The sequence below is a fragment of the Crassostrea angulata genome, chromosome 8 (assembly GCF_025612915.1).
Source record: "Crassostrea angulata isolate pt1a10 chromosome 8, ASM2561291v2, whole genome shotgun sequence".
NCBI lineage: Eukaryota > Metazoa > Mollusca > Bivalvia > Ostreida > Ostreidae > Magallana > Magallana angulata.
In genome coordinates this window covers 37,541,198-37,562,728 of record NC_069118.1, presented here as the reverse complement: position 1 = coordinate 37,562,728, position 21,531 = coordinate 37,541,198, and the positions used below count along the sequence as shown (strand labels likewise).

The 21,531-nt window shown below is 34.6% G+C and overlaps 2 protein-coding genes across 2 annotated transcripts; both read right to left on the bottom strand.

The window, feature by feature from the left end:
* Positions 1-55: 55 nt before the first annotated feature.
* LOC128159611 (sodium- and chloride-dependent neutral and basic amino acid transporter B(0+)-like) lies at positions 56-9,541 on the bottom strand. Its single transcript, XM_052822758.1, has 16 exons — positions 9,311-9,541; positions 7,868-8,002; positions 7,104-7,413; positions 6,467-6,610; positions 5,427-5,592; positions 5,032-5,164; positions 4,293-4,427; positions 3,948-4,051; positions 3,510-3,634; positions 3,174-3,286; positions 2,661-2,789; positions 2,210-2,309; positions 1,995-2,095; positions 1,537-1,710; positions 1,099-1,254; positions 56-941 (listed from the first exon to the last, which is right to left on the bottom strand). Exons 1-16 carry the CDS (start codon positions 9,329-9,331, stop codon positions 828-830), a joined length of 2,160 nt encoding a protein of 719 aa, XP_052678718.1. The 5' UTR covers positions 9,332-9,541; the 3' UTR covers positions 56-827.
* Positions 9,542-14,700: 5,159 nt separating this feature from the next.
* Positions 14,701-20,815, bottom strand: LOC128161321 (uncharacterized). The gene is made up of 2 exons (XM_052824580.1): positions 20,634-20,815; positions 14,701-15,613 (listed from the first exon to the last, which is right to left on the bottom strand). Exons 1-2 carry the CDS (start codon positions 20,706-20,708, stop codon positions 15,032-15,034), a joined length of 657 nt encoding a protein of 218 aa, XP_052680540.1. The 5' UTR covers positions 20,709-20,815; the 3' UTR covers positions 14,701-15,031.
* Between the last annotated feature and the right edge of the window lie 716 nt (positions 20,816-21,531).

Below are 21,531 nucleotides of genomic sequence, written 5' to 3'. Positions count from 1 at the left end.
TTTATCTTGAACTATATTAAAACACACATCATAGTAGTATCAAATGAACATTCAGTATTGTTTTTACATCATATTTTTATTGTGTCTTGTAGATTATCACATGCATGTATAATTACAATGTAAGTCCAGGTAAAGATCTCTAGAATAGTAATAAAAAACATTCCAAAATACAGCTAAAAGCAAGTGTAAACTTTTAAAATGTTATGCATAAAACAAAATACTTCCGTACATGAAAAAAAACACTTTCAAAAATATTTTGGATAAGAGAAAAATAGAAATAAGAAATCCAAGTAAGCACTGGACATTAAAGTCCAAAAGTTGTGTGTACATTGCAGGTGAAACTATCAGTTGGCGTATTCATGAAAAAACGAGATTCTCCAAGCCAGTTGACTTGTCGAGTTCAATAGACAATACCAACTTCCCACGATTTTATAAACATACAAAATATAAAATATCAGTGCTCTTTGTCATACTGCATATTATTATAAAAAATGTCAATGAAAATAAAATACTGAAATGTCACACTGATTGTATGCATACTACCGGTATATTTGTATCATGTTTGGTCCTTTATACTTCCGCATACATTGAGAGATTACCACTCCACGCCTGAACCATACAGTCCAAAGAGTATTCATCCAGTATAAATGCTGTCTAGTAGATTTTAGACAATGATGAATGATTCACAATAAAATAATTTGTTAACAATATCACAGACGATGAAAACAAAATGATAATTCTCGTCTGCAAGTACATTTGTGTTGTCGACTGCGCGAGTCTTCGCCCTCTATTAAATTTGTAATTCATTGCCTATTTCATTGTATGTATCAAACGTGAGTTTCATATGATATTCCGGTTCTTGTAGAACCATTGGACGATGCAAAGGATTTCTTCATTCTGGCAGAGAGCCGACTGGCTTCCAGAGACCGAAGACTTCCGGTCTGATCAGAAAAACAGAAAATGATAATTGAAATGCCTTCGTAAATTTGATTTATCATTTTGCACGTTAAATAAAAAAGAATTCTGTTAATTGAAAAAAATGAATTTATCAAAGGTATCAAAGTCAGAACTCATGCACAAAATATATGTACGACTTACCCGCAACTCGCTATCTGACTTGTAGGCGTAGTTAACGAACGCGCCCTTTTCGGCCCAGGGATCCTGCACGAACCCATCCACGTAATCCACTAGCTCTCTGTGACGGACCAGGGCCGGGCCCCACTCCCGGGACGGAATGCACTGGAGCTTGATTTTCTATTATAAAAAAAAAAGGTATCTTTATTTAATTTTTTTTTTTTGGTTTCGTGTATCTTCCAAGCACATAGCATCGTTTTCCAGAGTAAAGGTGTCAGACAAAAAGCAAAGGGCCATTTGGTTTATATACGTATGCTTTTTTTCTCTACATGAATATAAAAAAGATGATTCTTTTAAAAAGTGGAGGGGTCAGGACCCCCTTGCACCTTCCCCTGCTGCTACATGATTAGCCAAAAAATACCCCAAAACCCTAAACAGTACTAAAATAGGGGTTAGACTTACGCCCCAGAAAGATGTGACTTCATCTTCTTTGTTGACTTGGTACAGCATGGTGATAGGGATGGCCAAAATGATGGCGACCGCCATGATCCACCCAAGGGCGTCTGCCCAGGCCGGAAACGTGTAGTCCCCGTATGTGGAGGCCTCGTATTCCACAAACGTCGCAATAAATATCAACTACAATCAATACATTATATATTTACCACTACAGTTTTGAAATTCATAATTTACCACTTCATTAATGGTACATATTCTATATAGATATGAAAACTGTACATACGTTTACTTAGTAATTTAAAGACACTATATTTCAAGTAGGAAGGGAATTTTAAGCAAGTCAGTTATGGTATGGACGAAGATTGACCTGGTCACCACATGTTCATAAGATGTTGGAATTATCTAGCGTTGAACATTAGGTTATTATCATATCATACTAGTACTGTGGGTCTTACTGTACTTACCAATATTGCTATAGGACTAATCACCATCCAACATATTTTCCACCAAATAATCATCTTCTTTCCTAACATGATCTCTATATCTCTGATAAATCTATTTACACCTAAAAAGATACAGTAAATAGTACGTATATTCATTAACAAACACATTATATTTATTTACATGTCCTTACATGCTTTCTATTGATGTAGAATACACGTGTGCGGTATACACCTACCATACACATATGATATACACGTGACCTCGGCGAATCCTATGATAAGGAGGGTCCATCCCCCCACATAGTTGTCCAGTATCTGGACCAGGTACACGCCTCCCTAACAAACAAGGCAAAGAAAAAAAACCGCTTAAGTTATCAATAGATGAAAAAGAACGTCATATATTACCACAAAAATAAGGACTGGTTCTTAATCTAAAATCCCTTTGTTAAGATAAACTTGGACAATTATTAAATTGATGGATTTCGTGAAATTTTATCTTGTACCCACAACAACCAACCTCTCAACCCACTATGCTGTACTTGTATACAGACTTATATAAAACGCATATTTGGTCCATAAAAATGAAGAATTTTGCACACTTCATATTCTATCGAAATATACATCTTTCAACTTTTTGCAATCCCTAATTTCCCCCGTGTTATTCTGGTTGTTTGCATTTCTACCTACCGGAGCACAAAGAGGAAGACCGATGATGAAGAAGACAATGGAGATGGCTAGGATGACGAGGGTTTTGTGGGGCCTCAGGGTGGGGTACTGGTCCATGACCCCCGTCAGGACCGTCTCCAACATGGCAAACTACAGGTACAATCAAAAGTTAATTATTTGAACAAAAAAAAAAAAAAGAAAGAAAAAGAATGGAAAGTAAAGGAAACCATAAGTTTATAGAGCTGAGCAAATAATTTTGTCAAAACCAGAGCTAGTCAAACTTCTTTTAGTATTGCATTGATTTGATTTGATTTGAACATATTTTACTGTGTAATTACACAAGAGGATTGGAAACAAGTTCTTACAACTTACGTGTTCCTCTCCTAATGATAATACATACAATACACAATTATTAATATTTATTAAATTCATTTATTATTTTTATTTATTAATATTAATATACACAAGTATTGCATTCATAATCTGCTAGCTTTGTAAAAGATAAACATGGTGTTCTGTGCATGTACACTGTACCTGGCTGTCTAGTCCGAGTGTGATGAGCATGAAGAAGAAGAGGGCGGACCAGAAGGGTGAGGCGGGAAGGCTGGCCACTGCCGTGGGGTACACCACGAACGCAAGACCGGCGCCTGGGGAGAGGGACGAGACAAAAAATGAGTAATATTGATTTGTGGCAAATATCATTTGTATAAAATTTTCAGGAATGGCAATTAAAATGATGCTAATTTTTTTTAGAAAAAAATAACATTATCACTTACTTTATCAAACATAAAATATCAATTAAATCAGTTTGAAAGAAGATTTAAAAATCATGGATGCAAAAATATTAGATTTGATTGAAAAGTTGCTCACCGCTTTGGGCTACGTCCTCCACTTTGACGTTGAGTTCACCGGCCATGTGACCCAGATATGAAAAGATGACGAACCCGGCAAAAATACAGGTAACCGTGTCCCCAATACTGACGATGATAGAATCCCTGTGACATCATCAATGAAATCAAATTAATGGAATAAAAGAGTTTTCAGAATTGACAGGCAAAGAAATAAAAATAATGCCTCTTTACATAATTATAGCTAATATAAGAAAAGGATCGAATTTATTTCATGTTGTATCCAAGACAACCAGGACAAACTCCGAAACAAAAATAAAAAGTTAGCATTTAATTATATATATAATTAATTTATCAAGAGGAAATGCAAGGAAAAGGCCATTGATTCATCTGTTTGTATAGGAAACGTTATATTTCACGGAAATACATGTGACATGTTATAAATAATCCGATGCCTTACAGCAATATGTTGTTATGGAAACGGTTGTAACTGGAGAGGGTGACCAGTCCTCCCCCAGCGATGGACATCGAGAAGAAAATCTGGACGGCCGCGTCCTTCCAAACCTGTATGGTGTAAAAAGAAAAATACTTGTTAGAGGTAATAATAACATTTTCTCATTAAATCATCGCTCAATCCTGGACTCACAGTAACTAGTTATACAAGAACTTTCAGAAATATTTCCCGCAACCAAAATCAATATCAATTTGGTTAACTTTGAAACAATTTTAATAATTTTCTGCGAAGAAGCATTATTAAAATAAAAAATTGATCATGCTTATTTAAATGATTGACATTGTCACCTACCCCTGCATCCAGAAGTCTAGAGAAGTCTGGGACTATGTAGAAATATATTCCCTCCCCCGCGTTACTGAGAAATATTCCGTTGAAGAATAAGATGAGGAGGACAACATATGGGAATACTGCAGTGAAATACACAACCTGAAAAAGAGATTGCATTTATAACGTATGGAAAATTAAGCAGTGAAATTTTATACGAGCTGAAATGATATTATAGGAAGCGGAGTGGACCGAAAAACCCTTGGCTAGCGAAGATGTTATCATTGCTGTGCTTCATAATTTTCATAATTGGAGTTTGATAAAGGGAATTGGAGGGTCCAACCCACATTTTTCAAATGATTTTTTTTGACGGACACGTGCTACAACTATGCCAAGTCAATGGTATTTATGTTACATTAAAAGTTTAAAATTTATCAATTTAAACTTAACTATAACAGTTTAAACTGTTATAGTTAAGTTTAAATTGATAAATTTTAAACTTTTAATGTTAAAAGTTTAAAATTTATCAATTTAAACTTAACTATAACAGTTTAAACTGTTATAGTTAAGTTTAAATTGATAAATTTTAAACTTTTAATGTAACATTTACTCATTGTAATAAAAATTAAAGTAGAATTTCTACATATTTTCCAACAAAAATAACACCAGTCTATTATATGAACAAAAATTTATCGCACATTTTTTTAGGATCGGACATCGTCAAGGTTTTATATATGATACTGAGTAATTCTAAAACCGCTGTTACCTTGCCAGTAGATTTGATGCCTTTGATGAGACACAAGAAGCAGACGATCCACGCGAGCATAAGGCACAAAACCAAATCCCACTTCGGTTGTCCGAAGTCCTCGATTCCGGAACTCTGATCCAGTGCGATCTTCCTTTGAAAATAAAAAAGTCATTAAAAAGATTTTAAAGTATAAATCCCTTAAAGACAGGTACAGTCAAAGTAAAAAAATTCATATAACTCATGCATGCTTGGCTACAGCTACTAGCATGTGGTGACGTTAATTATTTTTTTAATTTCACTATGCTTACAAAAAATAGCTATCATTAAGTGGTACTGTAAAAAATGAACACATTGTTATTTTTATTTCGATATAGAAACGAATAAAAGTTGGGTATCTTATATCATTGTCTTACTCCCAATACTCTTCCGATGCTAGTTTCCGTTTTCGTCCGGTTGCGCTGGTGAACTTTTTCACATCCCAGAGTCCGACAAACGTGTCGCCATTCAAACACGTGCCGTTGTCGTACTTCTGTCCAACTGAGTCTGCGCAGTCTGTCAGTGGTAGCATTGTACTGCAGTCTGTACGAAGGAAAGAACAATTTCATGCACTTTTGTGGTTTTGATGGTTTTGCTTGTAAGCATTCCAAGGAATAGTCCAATCCAAACTTTGCAAAAGTTGTTTGCATAAGGGAGGAAAAAGTTGGTTTTTCCCTTTTGACCTTTGGGTTGACCCCGCAAATTAAAGGGAAACCAAGTATTTGGGCGTCCTGTGGCTGGATGAAATCTTTTGGAATTTGATTTATTCCTTCGATATGTGTGTTACCCCATCTTTGGGCAATCAAAATACAGAATGGAAACGGATTTTTAATGTCATATGGGGAAGTTATAAACCTTTAAACGACAAAGGCTACTGTGAAAAATCTATGGGTTTTTCCTCAAAGATGGCGGCCAGGGGACATAACTTTTGTGATGTGTGGATTGGTCTACGTTTGGTATAAAATATATTTTGAAAATACTGAGTACAGAAGTCGTTTTAGATGCCGTTTTTCACGTTTTTTAAAACAGCATGTTAACTACAGTCTGTGATAAAAGAACAATAATGGCGCCAATATCCTGGGAATTGTACCGCCGGAGTCTACTAAACCATTATCATTTTCTACTTCTCCATCCGCAGTCACACGCCCCCGCAGATCGTAACCCCATAAGGCATTACAAAGTCTGAATCATAAATACTTGGTAATGCACAAAAATAAAACGAGAATTTGAACATCTGTTACAATTTATAGACATTTACCGCTAAAAACAATATAATAACAAAATACAGCGGACGAACGTCAGTCCATCTGGTACAGAATAACAACAAATGAAGGTCAAAATACATTCTGTAGGAAATTGAGCTCTATTTTATAAAGAACAGAGAGAGAGAGAGAGAGAGAGAGAGAGAGATTGTTACCCCTGGTGTTCCATGAGTTGTCACACGAGACCCACGGTAGGTCGCTGGTGAAGGAAGCGAAGAAGTAATAGTAGGACCAGGCCAGGATCATGTTGTAATACAGTGACGTCAGGGCAGACACGGCCACCATAGCTATCCCCACACCTACAATCAGAATCAAGTAAGTTCCAAAATCTGTTCCACTCTTTTCTATCTAATTTAGCTTAAATGGCTATTTACTAGAACATATACATTGTACCTAATCATGATCATGTATACACATTTACTTTTTTTTGTCTAGCGAAAATCCGAATCGAGCCATAGGTATTCAAATGACCGTTGGATCTACATATCCTTCTTTATTTACAAATGAAGACGTAATTAAACAACCAAAACTGGCGAGAATCCAACAATCAATCCATCAATCCAAAGTATAGAAATATTACTTAGTATGATTGTTGTTGATATCCAATTAAAGTGTGTGTTTTCTTAAAGTTTGGGTATTTTGTGAACAAAACATTTTTATTAATTTTGGACAATGATTGAGATTTTGTGGTAAACTTCGCATTTTGATTGTAAAAAATGTTTTTCTTTGTACACAATAATTTGATGTCATTTATAATTTTTAGTATTTTGTGCTATATTTGACCTTTATTACCTTTGAATAAAGGCGCGAATCTCCAACACGTCATGGGACCACTGCTACAGAACTGTCCTAAAGCAGCCTCCATAAAGAACAGAGGTACGCCAACTAATATCATCATCAGAATAAAGGGGATCAGGAAAGCCCCTCCCCCATTACGGTAACATAAATACGGAAACCTCCAAACGTTGCCAAGGCCGACAGCGTATCCTAGCAACGAAAGCAGGAAGTCAAACCTTCCTGTCCAGTTTCCACGCTCCTCGTTTTCATCTTTCCCATAAATTTGTTTCCGACTGTCTTCAGTTTCCTCCGTTGCTATTGTGACCTATAAATAAATGCACCATTTACATCGATAGGATGTATGGACACGCGTTATTGAAATATTAATCAAAAAGTATTAATTTTTGGGACTTCTGATATTATTGGAAGAGTTTTTTTTTATAATATCTTTCGTAATAAATGTGTATTGTACATGATTTATGATTTGTTTGGGTCAATATCTTGTTAAATTGCTTTATACATGTACGTAATACATGCAAATATACTTAATCAAAATTACCAAAAGGTTTCCATGCAGCAGCCTCATTACAAACTTTACATGTAATGCAAACATTACATATGTATCATCATGATACATCACGCACTTGAAATTCAATCTCCCTACTAATTCCCAACCCTACACTCCTATCCTCTTCTCCTACCCCCTTCCAAAGAGACAGAAAAAGAAAATTTAATGGATATCAAATGTAGTTATTTCCTTCACTATACCACCATCTTACCTGTGAAGCGCCGTTGGAGGCCCTGGGGCCCTTCCTGTAGACCCCCGGGTCGATGTTGTTGGTCAGGAGGTCGGGGGGTACCGACACACTGGCCGTGTCCCCTGTGATGTCCGACATGCTGGACTCCCATTTCTCCTGGTAATGAGGAAATAAAATCAGCTGATCAAGTACACATGTACTAATACTCAGATACAAACAAAAATGCCGGACAGTAAATTTATTCAGGAGACAAAATCAACTGTAATCGGTTTTTATAAAGCAAGGTACAGTATATAGAATAAGTGTTGACAGTAATACTCAAATATCCCATAACATGACAATCAGTCTGTAATTTATCGACATCACTATGAAAATCAACTCATGTTTTGTTTATCGCAAAGCGAAGTTCTCTCTCTCTCTCTCTCTTCTCTCTCTCTCTCTTCTCTCTCTCTTTCTCTCTCTCTCTCTCTCTTTGTGTTTTTTTTGGAGGGGGAGGGAGGGGCTCATAATAATCTTGATAAATCGTGAATTTTACTTGCTGTTATAACGTTCATGTAAAATTCAATTTTTTGTGAAATCTCTTTTAAGATTCCTGGTGTAATACATGAATTTTATTTCCATTATAATGACACTAATCACAGCATTGTCCTATAAAAGATACATGTATAATTAAAGAAATTAATAATTTACTGTGAGGATTTGGATTTTTCTTAAATACATGTACTTTTTTTTTCTTAAACAAAGTACAACTCTAATGAATCTTTGGCCATTTACCTAACAATTTGATTTTTATCCCCATAAGTGTAGGTAAAACTGTCTAATGAAGTAATAGAACTTATTTCAATTTTTGATTAATACATGTACTTTTTACATTGTCACTGGTCATGCTTCAAAGTAAATTTTGTTTGACAAAATTTCTCAAATATTTCCACTTTCACATTTACGACCACATGTTCATGCGTAACAGATCAAAGGGAATTTAATGTGTCTATGGTGTTAGGGCCATTTTGGGTACTTTTTGGAATTGTTTTTCAATTGAACGTAGGAAGTCATCATTTGACGATATTTTCTAAAATTATCAAAAAAAGATATCTCTTGTGAATCTTATAAAAAAAATTGTAAAAATTACATACGTGTAGTGTAAGTATACAACGGGTTTAAATAAAAGTCCCACTGTCATTACGGGTACATGTGTTAATCAGAGCGTGACGGCTTTGTTAGACCTCTATCATCGAGACACAAAAACCAATCCATCGATTATTTATTCAAACCTTTTCCATTGAACTAATGAAGCTATTTAAAACCATAGCTTTCTAATTCAAGACTGAGAACCCACAAAGTTATGAATTATTTCGTATGGAAGGCACTTATGTAACAGAAAAATATACAACACTATAGGAACAGCTGATCAATGCGGAAGCCGATTTCAATATTCCCTCGATTAGTGGTACAAGTTTCACATACCTTTCGCTGTAATCCCGGCATTGTTAATCTTAGTCCTCAGGAGATCCTCGTTTAATACATCCCTAAACTACAGGTGTACCAAAACTTCAGTACATTCAGGTGTAAATTTCATTCCCCATTCCGTCCGTGGCGCAACATTTCCTGTTTCTTTATTGGCAAGGACAGCCCCTTTTTTTTGGTGCTAGATTGGTATCAGTTACTTTTTGTGTAAAGTTTATACCTGGGAATACCTGTGTGGAGTCACTCAGGTGTGACGACACAAACAGACGCTTTGATTAGTCATAATTTGATGACGTTTAGTTTAAATGGTTTGTGGCTGACTATTCAAATACCAATTATGTACTACATGTACCGTACCTACTATATAGGTGTGCACGTAAATATTTAATTACATTGAACATTTTATTGATTTTTGTATACGTATTCTATTCTTTAGTCCTTTTTATATCGATGTTTTTATTCTTGTAATTATCGAAATATATTCGACCATTGCTATTCTGTTTTATCATTTTAAAATCCCTTCTAAAAATATAATTATAAGAGCGGTAATAATTTTGGTTTGAAAGGGGGAGGGGTAAAATTGATACCCGTGACCAAAGCGACTTTTAGTTATTTAAATATATAATTTTGAATTAATTTATAAAATGGCGCGAAAAAAAAATTCATGATGTTATAGAAAAGGAAAAACGTTTTAAATTATGCACTTAAAGCAAACGATCGATATAAGGTACGATCAATTGATTTTTGTGATTAAAAAAAATCGATATTTATCAGTTTCATGATCGATATATCTGTAGCACATCTGGTATATAGAATATTGGTTAAATTCTATCTACTTCGTTCTGGCCAAAACTGGATTCAGCTGGATAATTTATCCGCGGTCAATCATTCAAATTGAGTCTTAGTGGGGGACTAGGGAATTAGTTATTCGGATGAGAGTCTTCAGACAGATGGAACACAACCCAAAAATGTGCATGCCAATATGATGTAGAATACATTTCTGATGATGTTGAAGGATTTACTGTTAGTGTAATAATGCGGTATCTTAACCATTTACTTCTGAACATTTATGAACCCTCCATTCTTGTCTGTTTTAAGACATTTTATAAAAACATCGGAAATGAATTATTTTAACTTCTGTAATATTTGAAAAAGCTTAACCGATGAACTTGACTGTACTCAATGCTTACAATCAATATGATTCAACAATTTTAAATTCACTATCTAATTTTAGGTTCCCTCCATCGTGCGATATCTGCTACAGTCACTACGAATGAGAAATCGTAACTGATCAAGAAACCTCTCTATAATTTTAGCGTTAGGTACTTGGTGATGCGAGTCGATACGTGCTTTGATAGGGTACAATGTAAGATCACGACATACACATACTAGAATATACTTTAGGTGATGCGATCTGGCTCGGTCTCGTTGTTCGATTAGATACGATAAAATGCGATCTGATGAGATTGTCCAGATAGAATTCCCGATTGGATCTCGATCAGATCCGATCATCACGAGACCCCAACTTGTTACGCTAAAGCCTTGTGTCCGTGCAGATACGTTCATATATTACGTTAAGATACGTTTATCAAAAACCGATATGCTCTGCTACGATGGGGCATGGTATGATGGCGATTCATTTCACGATCAAGATGGAAGGTTGCTCACAATTCAAGCAACAATTTTTTGACAATCAAAAACTTTTTAGATTGCTTGCAATTACTACTGCAACAATTATACTCTACGGTTAAGACCGCGATTTCGATCGCGCCGCGAATCGTGATAGTGGAAATGTGCACCATAATAGCGAGACTGATTGTCGACCTTTATCCCATGGGCCACATTGCTCACCTTAACAACAATTTTGAGAAATATTAAATCATTGGCCCATGCGCAACACCGTTCACCTCAACAATAATGTAAAACAACTATGGACCGCATCGGATTAATGTAAAAAAAAATGACTCAAGTGGATTATTAAATCTACCATATCATATAAAAAACATGTGCAGTTATTATAATACAAAAACAATGCTGAATATTGGATTTACAACAAAAACAACTTTATAGATTTCCTAACTAGTACATATATTTGATTTCCATCTCACATATTTTAAAATATTTTTTGATTCCCACCTTTTCGTGCCCCTTTTTGACCCCTTATCTAATACAAAGAGAAAATAATGCAGTTAGTAAATAAATTCAAATGTGATTTCAATTCGAAGGTTACGTATCACAACAACAACTATGGTACAATAAACGTCCATTGCTTTTGTTGCTCACTGATCTTGAGTGCAGAAGAACGTTCAGAAAATTAAAAATCCCACCTTCTTTCGAATTGAACGGGGAATAAAAAAAACATTGATCAAACTTTGCTTTAAAACAAAATGATTGGAAAAGATTTTGTAATAGTCTATTTGTTTATGTACATTGTACGAACATTGTCCATTATTTTGATATATAGCTTTCGAAACTTTCTCTGTCTTATCAACATTTCCTTTATAGATACTACTACCCTTACCTTCAAAACAACCCAATAAATCAACATTTACATAATGATATAATCAGCAGTGCTACATGTACTTTTCTCTCACCCCCTTGCACTTCCTGTAACAAGAGTGATGTCCCCTGCCACACAGTTAGCGTAATAATAATACCAAGACAGCGACGTCTGTGATTCAAATTACCTAATAATTTCTCCTGTCTCCTCGTCTCTAGATAATATGAAAATTACCACTCCCACTGTTAGAAGACAGAGACATTTCTCCCTTATTTTTCCCCCATCTCAATCTTTTTATGTTGAGAGTAATTTGCTCGCGTCGCTACATCGAAACTAATGAGTACAGGGGAATTAATGTTCTCTATAAACGAGAAACGAACATCAAGCGTTTTCTTGAACCAGATTAATACTGCGGCGCTAGAAGAAATCAATTCGCGGCACTTCTTTTTAATCTGTTTTGTCTGGTTCCCATGTAATCCGACGGAATATTCTCTGAAAATAGTAGAATTCGATACTTAATTATGCTGAACTGTATGGCAATTCTAAGCCTTTTGTAATGTAAATATATATTTGTTTGAGTTTGATTCTTATATTGAAAAAATCGACTGATTATTTTTCTTGTATTAGGCATTTCAGAAGAACAGATCTGAAACGAATCTTTACTCTAATACTTCCTTTACCCTTCACCGAAACCATGCATTTATTTGTATAAATGTATGTAGTATCCACTTTCCAAAGTAGTATTATTTTAGCATGTTGCGTACTTTGTCATTAGGTCAAGAATGAGATGGTAAAAACAAAGCCACCGTAACGGTATTTGTATGTGTACAATAATCAGGCACGTACATGTAGCATCGTTTTTGAAAGTTGGGGGGGGGGGGGGGGCAGACTCATCCTAAAAAATCTTGACCAAAAAAAAAAAAGATTTTCAAAATCTTCAAAAACCTAATCCGTGGGGGAGGGCTGGCGTAGTACTAGTATATGTATTGCTTTAATTTCACTCTTAATTTGATTCCAATTGTTTCATGCTCCCAGAAAAGTGGGGGATGGGGTGGGGGAGGAGAGGGGGGGGGGGGGCAACTCAATGCATATGATGATTAAATTTTTTATATGTAAATTAAAGAAAATTAGTTGTCGCGAGAAAAAGTGGGAGGCCAGACCTACCCCCCCCCCCCCCCCCCCCGATGCTATATGTGCCTGATAAGAGTATAATACAAATATACTATACATACGTACTCTCAACAACCAAAACAGCTGAAAATTTATTGCATATTTATAACTTAAAACAAAATTAATTTGAATTTCAAAATTTTTTCGTTGTTTCTTCCGTTTGTTGTTCTATGGTGAACATTGATAAATCTAGTGACAATCTTTATACATGTACATGCTAAATGATATGGTAGTAATTGTCAGGGCTGTTTTCATATAGTAGTCATTTCATGTACAGATGTGCAAAGTAGATGCAGGAAAGAACAATATAATGTTTTGTTTCATATTTTCAAAAATATTAATGGTTCATTGACACTATATTTGTATGTAAAATATATAATTAACAAATATTTAATCGACGAAAAAAATCCATTCCATGGGGTCATAGCCCCTCTTATTTTGGGGAGCAAAATATATTTTTCTTATTTTATTAATAAATAAATGGATGTTTTAATCGGAATATAAGGTACGAGTCGGTTTGGAGGTCCTGCGAAGTTTGTATTTTTGTTTTAGCCTTTTTTGTTCTCTTATGCTTGTCAAGGTATTTGTGAAAGGATTTTTTCTCCTTTAGAAACGATAGTGCATGATATGTCTGCAATGTCTGAAACTTTTCGGAACACGCGGATTTATAATCAATGTATTGAAAATCACTTCAGCGACTCTCAAGGCTCACAAATGCAGTTCTATTGCTTCAAACTGTTTTGCTGATCGACTCACTCCAATTACTATATCAACTTAATATACAGGTCATTTATATTAGGCAAAACTAATAAGGTTGCGACTCTCTCAATACTGAATTGAAATTAATGAATTTGCATGTTTTGAATCGATTTTGCTTTTTTTCTTAGTGAAAAACTGAGATTAATTCACCTTTCCCAGAAGAACCGTCCTCATATATCTGTGAAAGTGTCAGGAGATTTAGAGCTACATTTTTTGGCTTGTGAGAAGCGGAGCAGATCAGAAACCCTTGACTTGGGAAGATGACGTTTAACCTTGACCCTGCTGTATAAATATTACATTTCCTGAAGATGTTAATAAGTCAAATATAATTTATCTTTCATTCTTTGCGACAGATGAAATAATATATATACAAATGTACTATGCAATGATGATATACTGTATGGAAAGTATCAAATGCATCAACTAGAACCATTTTAACAAAGTTTTAGACTTCCGTTAGGATGTAATTATCTTTTAATTGCATCAAAACAAGTTAAAAATGACGTTGGTCAAAAGTGAAACATACACAGATTGCGTAGTCATAGTTCAAAAGCCAGACAAATCTTGTCGATTTCAAAGAGTCATGGCTGAGTGGCCTTCAAGGAAACAGAAAGGCCTACTACATGTAGTATGTCACATTGCTGTTATGGTTCTATCAGTTGATAGCAAATGGATCTACGCCACTCGACAGTTATATATATAAGAATTGATCCGCGCAGTTAATTCCGACGCCGGATAATATAAACACTGTTTTCTTCATTGCATACAGAAAAGAACAATGGTTGGCAACAAAAAATATTAGCGATTGGAGGCTGCTGCTTGCGCACCTTGCAAATATTATAGCACGCGAATAATACCTGGTTTAAAGAACAATTTGGAAAACTTGTGAAAAACAATCATTAAAAACACAGAAAGAGAATCTTGTATTCTGAATAAGATTAGATAGAAAAAAATCCAACTATATCAAGAATTGTTTATTTTTAATAAAATGATTTTAAATAAAATAAAATTACACGGACTATATAACATGAAAAAGAGATATAAAAAAAATGTAAGTCTGTTGGACGTGGTGAGTGAACTTCGTGCTTGCGTTAAAATAAAAATATACTAGTACAAACTGATATAAAAAAGACGTGTGCATACCAAATTTCACACATTTCTGTAAAGATTTTTTTTTCAATAACATGTGCGCTTGACAAGAGACCCTTTCACGGAAAATAGCAGCTAAGAAATATGTCAAAACAACATTAAACATTAAACATTAAACACATATGTAAAAAAAAGAAGAAGAGTTAACTCCTCTTGATATGTCGCTTTGGCTCTTTCACGTCGCTGCGATGATGTTGAACATGATGGCGTTTAAGAATGTTCCTCATATGATGCTTACGGTCATTTCCGTGGAATCTCCCCCGATTCATCATCCGGTGACGTAAATGGCCGTTACGTGGGATGTGATGAAATCTCGGGTCGCCCTTTTTCATGACGCGATGTTTCCCCAAGTTCCCGTGCCTCTTCATTGCCATCTCCATTCTTTTCTTCTTAAAATCTTGCTTGACGCTTTTGTGTTTTTGCTTCGTGTTCTCGCTATTTGACAGTTTATTGGACGCATGTTTCTCTCCTCGTTTCATCCGATGAAGTGCGATTTCCTCATTTAATTTCTTCTCCAGAACTGCCCTTTTCAGACGTTTGACGCGTTTTAAAGCGTCGTTTTCGCCGTTCTCGTTTGTTCTCTTTTGACGCGAGAGTTCATGGTCCTTAAAGCGCTTCACCCTTGACAATTCTTCATCTTCTTGAAGACGCTTAACTCTCTTTAATTCGTTTTCTAAACGAAGTTGATCAGCTACTTCCAACGACCTCTTTTGTAACGAACGAATCTGAAAAGGTAAAAAAAATTATCACTCGATGATTTAGACATTTGTATGTATGCTGATATAATTATACATATAAGACAATTACTGGTACATGTAGCTAGCTCAATGTAAAGGTATAAAGAGAGTGCAATCTTGTAAAGATTTCATTTCGGCATCCCACTCATTGTCTATGGGTATTTTTTTCAATACCAGAGATGGGTGCCGTAATGATGTACAATGATACCATTTTATTTATTCATACATAAAGTGTTCTGCCATGTACAATCTCATTCGTCACCCAGCAAGGTTTTTCATACCATAAAATTAAAATATTTATCAACCAATCATATTGTATGTTTAACGAAAAATATGAAATACTGTCAATTCGTATCGTTACTTTAAAGGCTTTAAAATTTTAGAGAAATCTTTGGGGGGGGGGGGGGGGCAACCACAGACCCTATTACAATAGAATATGCTCAGTGGAATAAAAGTGATCGGAGTTTGCGGAAAATATGATGTAAATTTCCATTTCCATTCCAAACATTTACCAACCACAATTCTCTTATCTTAACGATAAGGAAACAGCCCCTTGTGTGTAACTATTTGTGCATGTCAACCTTACAGCCATCACTATGAAATATATCTCATGATAATTATCGCACTCGGAAAAATTTATATATAATCGATTTATGTGCAGTCAAAAAAAACCCCAAAACAAATGGACCTACACGATTGTATATTACGATAAAAAAATGCTGCTTGCTGTTCATTATATGCACATTGAATAAATATCTTCTTTTCATAAAGTTACAATAACATAATGTTTATTTCAGTTTCCATGGCATCGTGTATCAATTTAGCAAACGTTTTCTTTTGCAATTAAAATTGACTGATTCAAGTATTATCTCCGACTCCAATTCTCTTGGTAACAGAGAAATTCCAGTATCCACAACTGAAAGTACCTAAAGCCAAACAAGAACGGATCCATGGTTTTATCACCTGATACTCCCATTTAAATTTAAACATTCCATCAAATATTCATCACAAATATCAATACACGGATCGGGGTTTGTTCCGACAACAAACCGACTTCATTGATATCAAACACTGTCAGACGAAATGCATTTCTATTGATTTTGATTGGCACGTTTTCTCTGAAATTGATTCTGGATATTATATGCGTCGTAGAATTAGAAGAGCAAGCAATGATATCATTTTGTACTAAAACCATTCCCTCTCTTTTTCGTGAGGAAAAATTCTGGAACCCCGAGGGCAATTAATTAAACAATAAAATGCTTTCCTTGGTGATTCATGCGAGCATGAAGGCAGTAACATTGAGGAGAAAAAAAACAGAAAAGAAATCATTTCATGTTTAAGTAAATTTTAATCTTCTTGCCTGTTTATTATTTCGTTTAAATTAACATTTAAAACACTCTGTCTGATTTCGTTAACATTTTTTTTTACAATAATGTTAGCTCCATTTTCATTTAGATGAAACAAAAAAAAAGAACTATTATGATGAATTGACACCAGAACAAACCAAATATGATTAGGTTTAAAATTCATATTACTTATGAATTATAGAAATGGAAAAAAAAACCCATTAGGGGAAATGGCTTGTTTTGAAATAAAAGATATTAAGCTTTGAGATGGATTTTTTTTAAAAAAAATCAATAGCTTAATGCAACAATAAATCAAACGTTCTGAATACAATGAGAATGAGAGAGAGAGAGAGAGAGAGAGAGAGAGAGAGAGAGAGAGAGAGAGAGCTAGCTTATGATTATTAAATTATCTGATTTGTCTGATTCGACGACCAAACATCCTTGGAGAGGTTGTGCTTTAACAACAGATTGGTCACGAGAGTTTGATGTCATCTGTGTTATTTCAGTGTACTTAAAATCTCCCAACACTGAATAAATTTCAATGCAAACAGTTGTCTTAATCACGTAAGCCAGTGTGGGTCAGATAGAGTAGAATGGAAAATGGGGCCTAATTGAGTAAATTAGGTAAAATTACCGTCAGTTTAGTCAATGATGCATGCATTCGTACAGCTTTACGGTGAAATAAGGGTTAGGGATATATTTCTGTGCAAATTTAAACATATTGTTTATCACAAAGATGTAGATAAACATTTTGCCCTGTACTGTCAAGCCGTTGGCGACATATGGTGCCACATTAAGATTAAACTTTTAGCAATTGCAGTTACTAGTATGTCCGAAACTTTTCATTATTATTTACTGACCCCCCCCCCCCCCCCCTCCCGGTAATGTGTTTTAATTTGCTGCGATGGTCAACTTTGTTTTGAAGGTTGCAACGTTCATGTACATAAATTAGCCGTGTTATTCATTTTTTCCACAAAGACACAAGCATGATTAGTTTGTAGCAACGCCCTTTGATGCACATTTCATAACATCACAAAAAGCAGCAGGAAGTTCAATTAATCTGTGATTGATTGCAACATGCTGATGACAGCCAACAAACATCTGGGCATGAAATCTCATTCACTGTTTCGCACATGTCAATACTTTCAGTACTTTGATTAATCATTTGTGGACATACTCTTTTATTTTAAATTACACCGTACAAGAAAACCGAAGTCAATCTCCTCTAATTAATATAACATGCCAATAACAACTATTACTTTTTTGTAAAACATAAGCAATATTGGTTTTCAAGCTAATTTGTTTCTTCATTTGATGTCCATGAAAAAAGCATACATCAAAAACACTAAAAACCATAATTATGATATCTTGGCATATTCATTTCATCCCCTTTCCTATAAACACACATGTACGTCTATTAGTGATAGGAAATTATTTTATGTCCCTCGATGTGAATTACTAATATTGCAATTTCCTATACCATCATCAGTGAAGAAGGGGAAAACCCCAAATTTCTACAAACACATACGGTTGTTTCTTGATAAGTTACTACAATAATGTTGGTGTGCATTTATTATACCGCAAATAAAGCCATGTTAATTTAGTAATCAAGCTAGTCTAATAACCATCTGGGATTTTTTCTTCTTAGGAAATCAGGGGAAAAAATAAAACTATAATGTTAATGTAATATAAATTATTAAAATAAAAACCCGCCTTCTATCCAAAAACTATAATTTTTTTTTTGACAATTTTTTTCTCCTGCCAGAGCACCTTTAGAAGCTGAGCTTCAGGTTTTAAAACTCCTTACACTTACATCTATATGTACATGTATATAGTATATGTAACATTTGATACAGTAGGGTTTTAGTATTTTTGCAAACTTCAGTATTTCTTCGATGCTTAGATCGACATATTCTCTGAATTTAAGGAAAGTCAGTCGTTAAATACATATTAAGTTTGTTTTTTTTTAAATTCTTGTTGTGATAGTTGAAACCATAGAAACCATAGAAGGGTACCTCGTTATCATTAGTTAGGACTAAGGCGGTACTTTTATTAGAAGGAGCTTTATCATTAAATGCGACCATTTTATAAATTGTTTGTACCTCTGATTGGTGGGTGGGTCAGGGTGTCAATCTTCCTCAAAGAGGAAACGTTATACTAGTACCTACTAAACGTAAAACTGAGCCAAACTTTTCCGCGTACATCTTGTCTATTAATTTCTAAATATCGGGCAGTGTAACTGACTGCATTTTCCCATCATCTGTAAATTGCAGTAAAGTATCTATTCAAGTCTGTTCTACATTTAATAGTCAACCCTATCGAATATTTAATCAATGGATAATGCGTCAAAAAATATAAACTTATGTAAACAAAAGCCAAATGTTACTATATTGGTTAGTAATATCGTTAAACGGGTACATTGTCATACCTTCCTCACAAACTAAAGTCGATATCATGTTAATATTCACAGATGTGTTTAATTAAGGTTTCTGTAGCAAATCTATATAATTTATTGACCACTCTTTAGGTGCAACCGTTATCCTATAAAATAATATCCATACTGCCAACGCCTTCACTTAACTACCCTAAAGCTAAGAGTTTAAAGGACGTTACATAAGACACTATGTCATGCTAAGCTCGTGCTTTGAGATCGTTCAATATAGGGTGTGTTCGATTACATTGCAATACTTCAAGTGGAATACTAAAGGTGTATTCGATTAATATTTGCAACAATTCTTGACTTACTAAATAACCATGACAATTAATTGATTTACATATATATACTGTTAAGATTTAAAATCGTTACAATTCCTTTTCCATCAGCGGCCTCTTCTGCAGATGACATCTTCAAGAATATCAAAAACAGAACAGATTTCGAATTTATTTACATAGACGTAACGTAGGAATAATTTAAATCTTCATCAAAACATGTCATGTTAAATTAGCATGGTTCAAGTTACAGTGTATATCGAATACAGTTGACTGATTGAATGATAGAGAAAATCAATATTAAGTTAAGTGTTTTAATTTGGATTGGTTTGACTTTCGCTGGCGCTTGATTAAGTGTTTTGTTCGAATCCGTAAAAAAAAACCACAATGTGAGTGTGTTTGAGTGTTTGTGTGTGTGGAGAGTATTGTAATATAAACCTTTCGACACAACAATATATTAAAAAAATCGATTTTACATTTTTTCATATTATAAATCATGTTGCAATAATGCGAAAAATACGACAAAATATATCCAGACAACATATGATTATAGAGAAGATTTACATAAAATCAAATGAATTTAACTGTTTAATAAGACAACCTTAAATGTTAAAAAAGGATTAATGGGGTTGAACTGTCAACAGATCAACCTATTTTTTTAAAATATGATTTATTTAATAACCATAAAACAATTATAAGAAAGGACAAAAAGAACAGAAATGAATAAACTTTAAAAATTGATGTTTGTATAATTTGACACAGAACTCTTATTTTCCAGGAGGTTAAAATAGTCTAAAAATGGGAAGACCATGCAGCCTCCTTAGTGATAGCAAACAATTACACCCCCCCCCCCCCCCGCCCTCTCCATCACATGTTCTGCTGAAATAAGAAAAAAAAATAAAACACCTTAATTTACCATAAACTAATGACGGAGAAAATATATAGACGCATACCTCCGATGTCTGGAGTGACCAAGAGGAAACGCACATCACAGTAAGTATCAGAAAAACTGAACCACAACGTTCCATGGCGAACGATTCTTGATGCTCTGTTATCACGCCATTCAAGCAAAGCTCACTAGATGGAAATGACTGTCAACAGCGCTCAGAAGCCTTGGGTAGTATCGTTGTATTATCATTTGAGATAATCGATTTTCGTTTGCTCCGCGGCTGCGCAAAACCCTTTCATAGGAATATTCTGCTGATGTGAAGGACATATGACTTTTCCAACGGATGTGTTTGCCTCTCTATGATGGCTGCCTATCGATTTTGCGCAATTTCTGTTCGGATTTTTAAAAAAAAATCAACCTGTTTTGTTTCAATTAAATGGTTAGTTACGAAAGAATTTTTACGAGTTTCGAATATGTGCGTTTGGAGATAATGACAAATAGCGCAATTAATGTGCTTGCCATGGGTCGTGAAAACGCTAGAATCAATCCATCTTGTAAGAATTCTTCTACTAATGGTCCCCTTTTTTCTCCGAATGACTCCTTAAAAACAAATTAAAAGCAGCATTCGTTAATATCCGGTAATGAGTTAAGTATGTGAGGTTTTATGCTGATAATGTTGCACATTGATATAGGACCCTTGATCCCGTTTCCAGTTGGAATGTTCCGGATCCCGGACATGATATATAGGAAAAAAATAGGACAGGTCAACTGGTCAATTACAATCAATTCCAAATCAAGCCTGACATTGTCTCACAAGTTAATGGTTAACATGGTTACTTTATTTCATCCTCTCTAGAAAGAGGAAGATAAACTGATAAGTGTCAAAATATAAATTCCAAAAATGAAAATGAAATTGACACACGGCTAACTGCAATACTAAGTATATTATGCGAGCATTATAA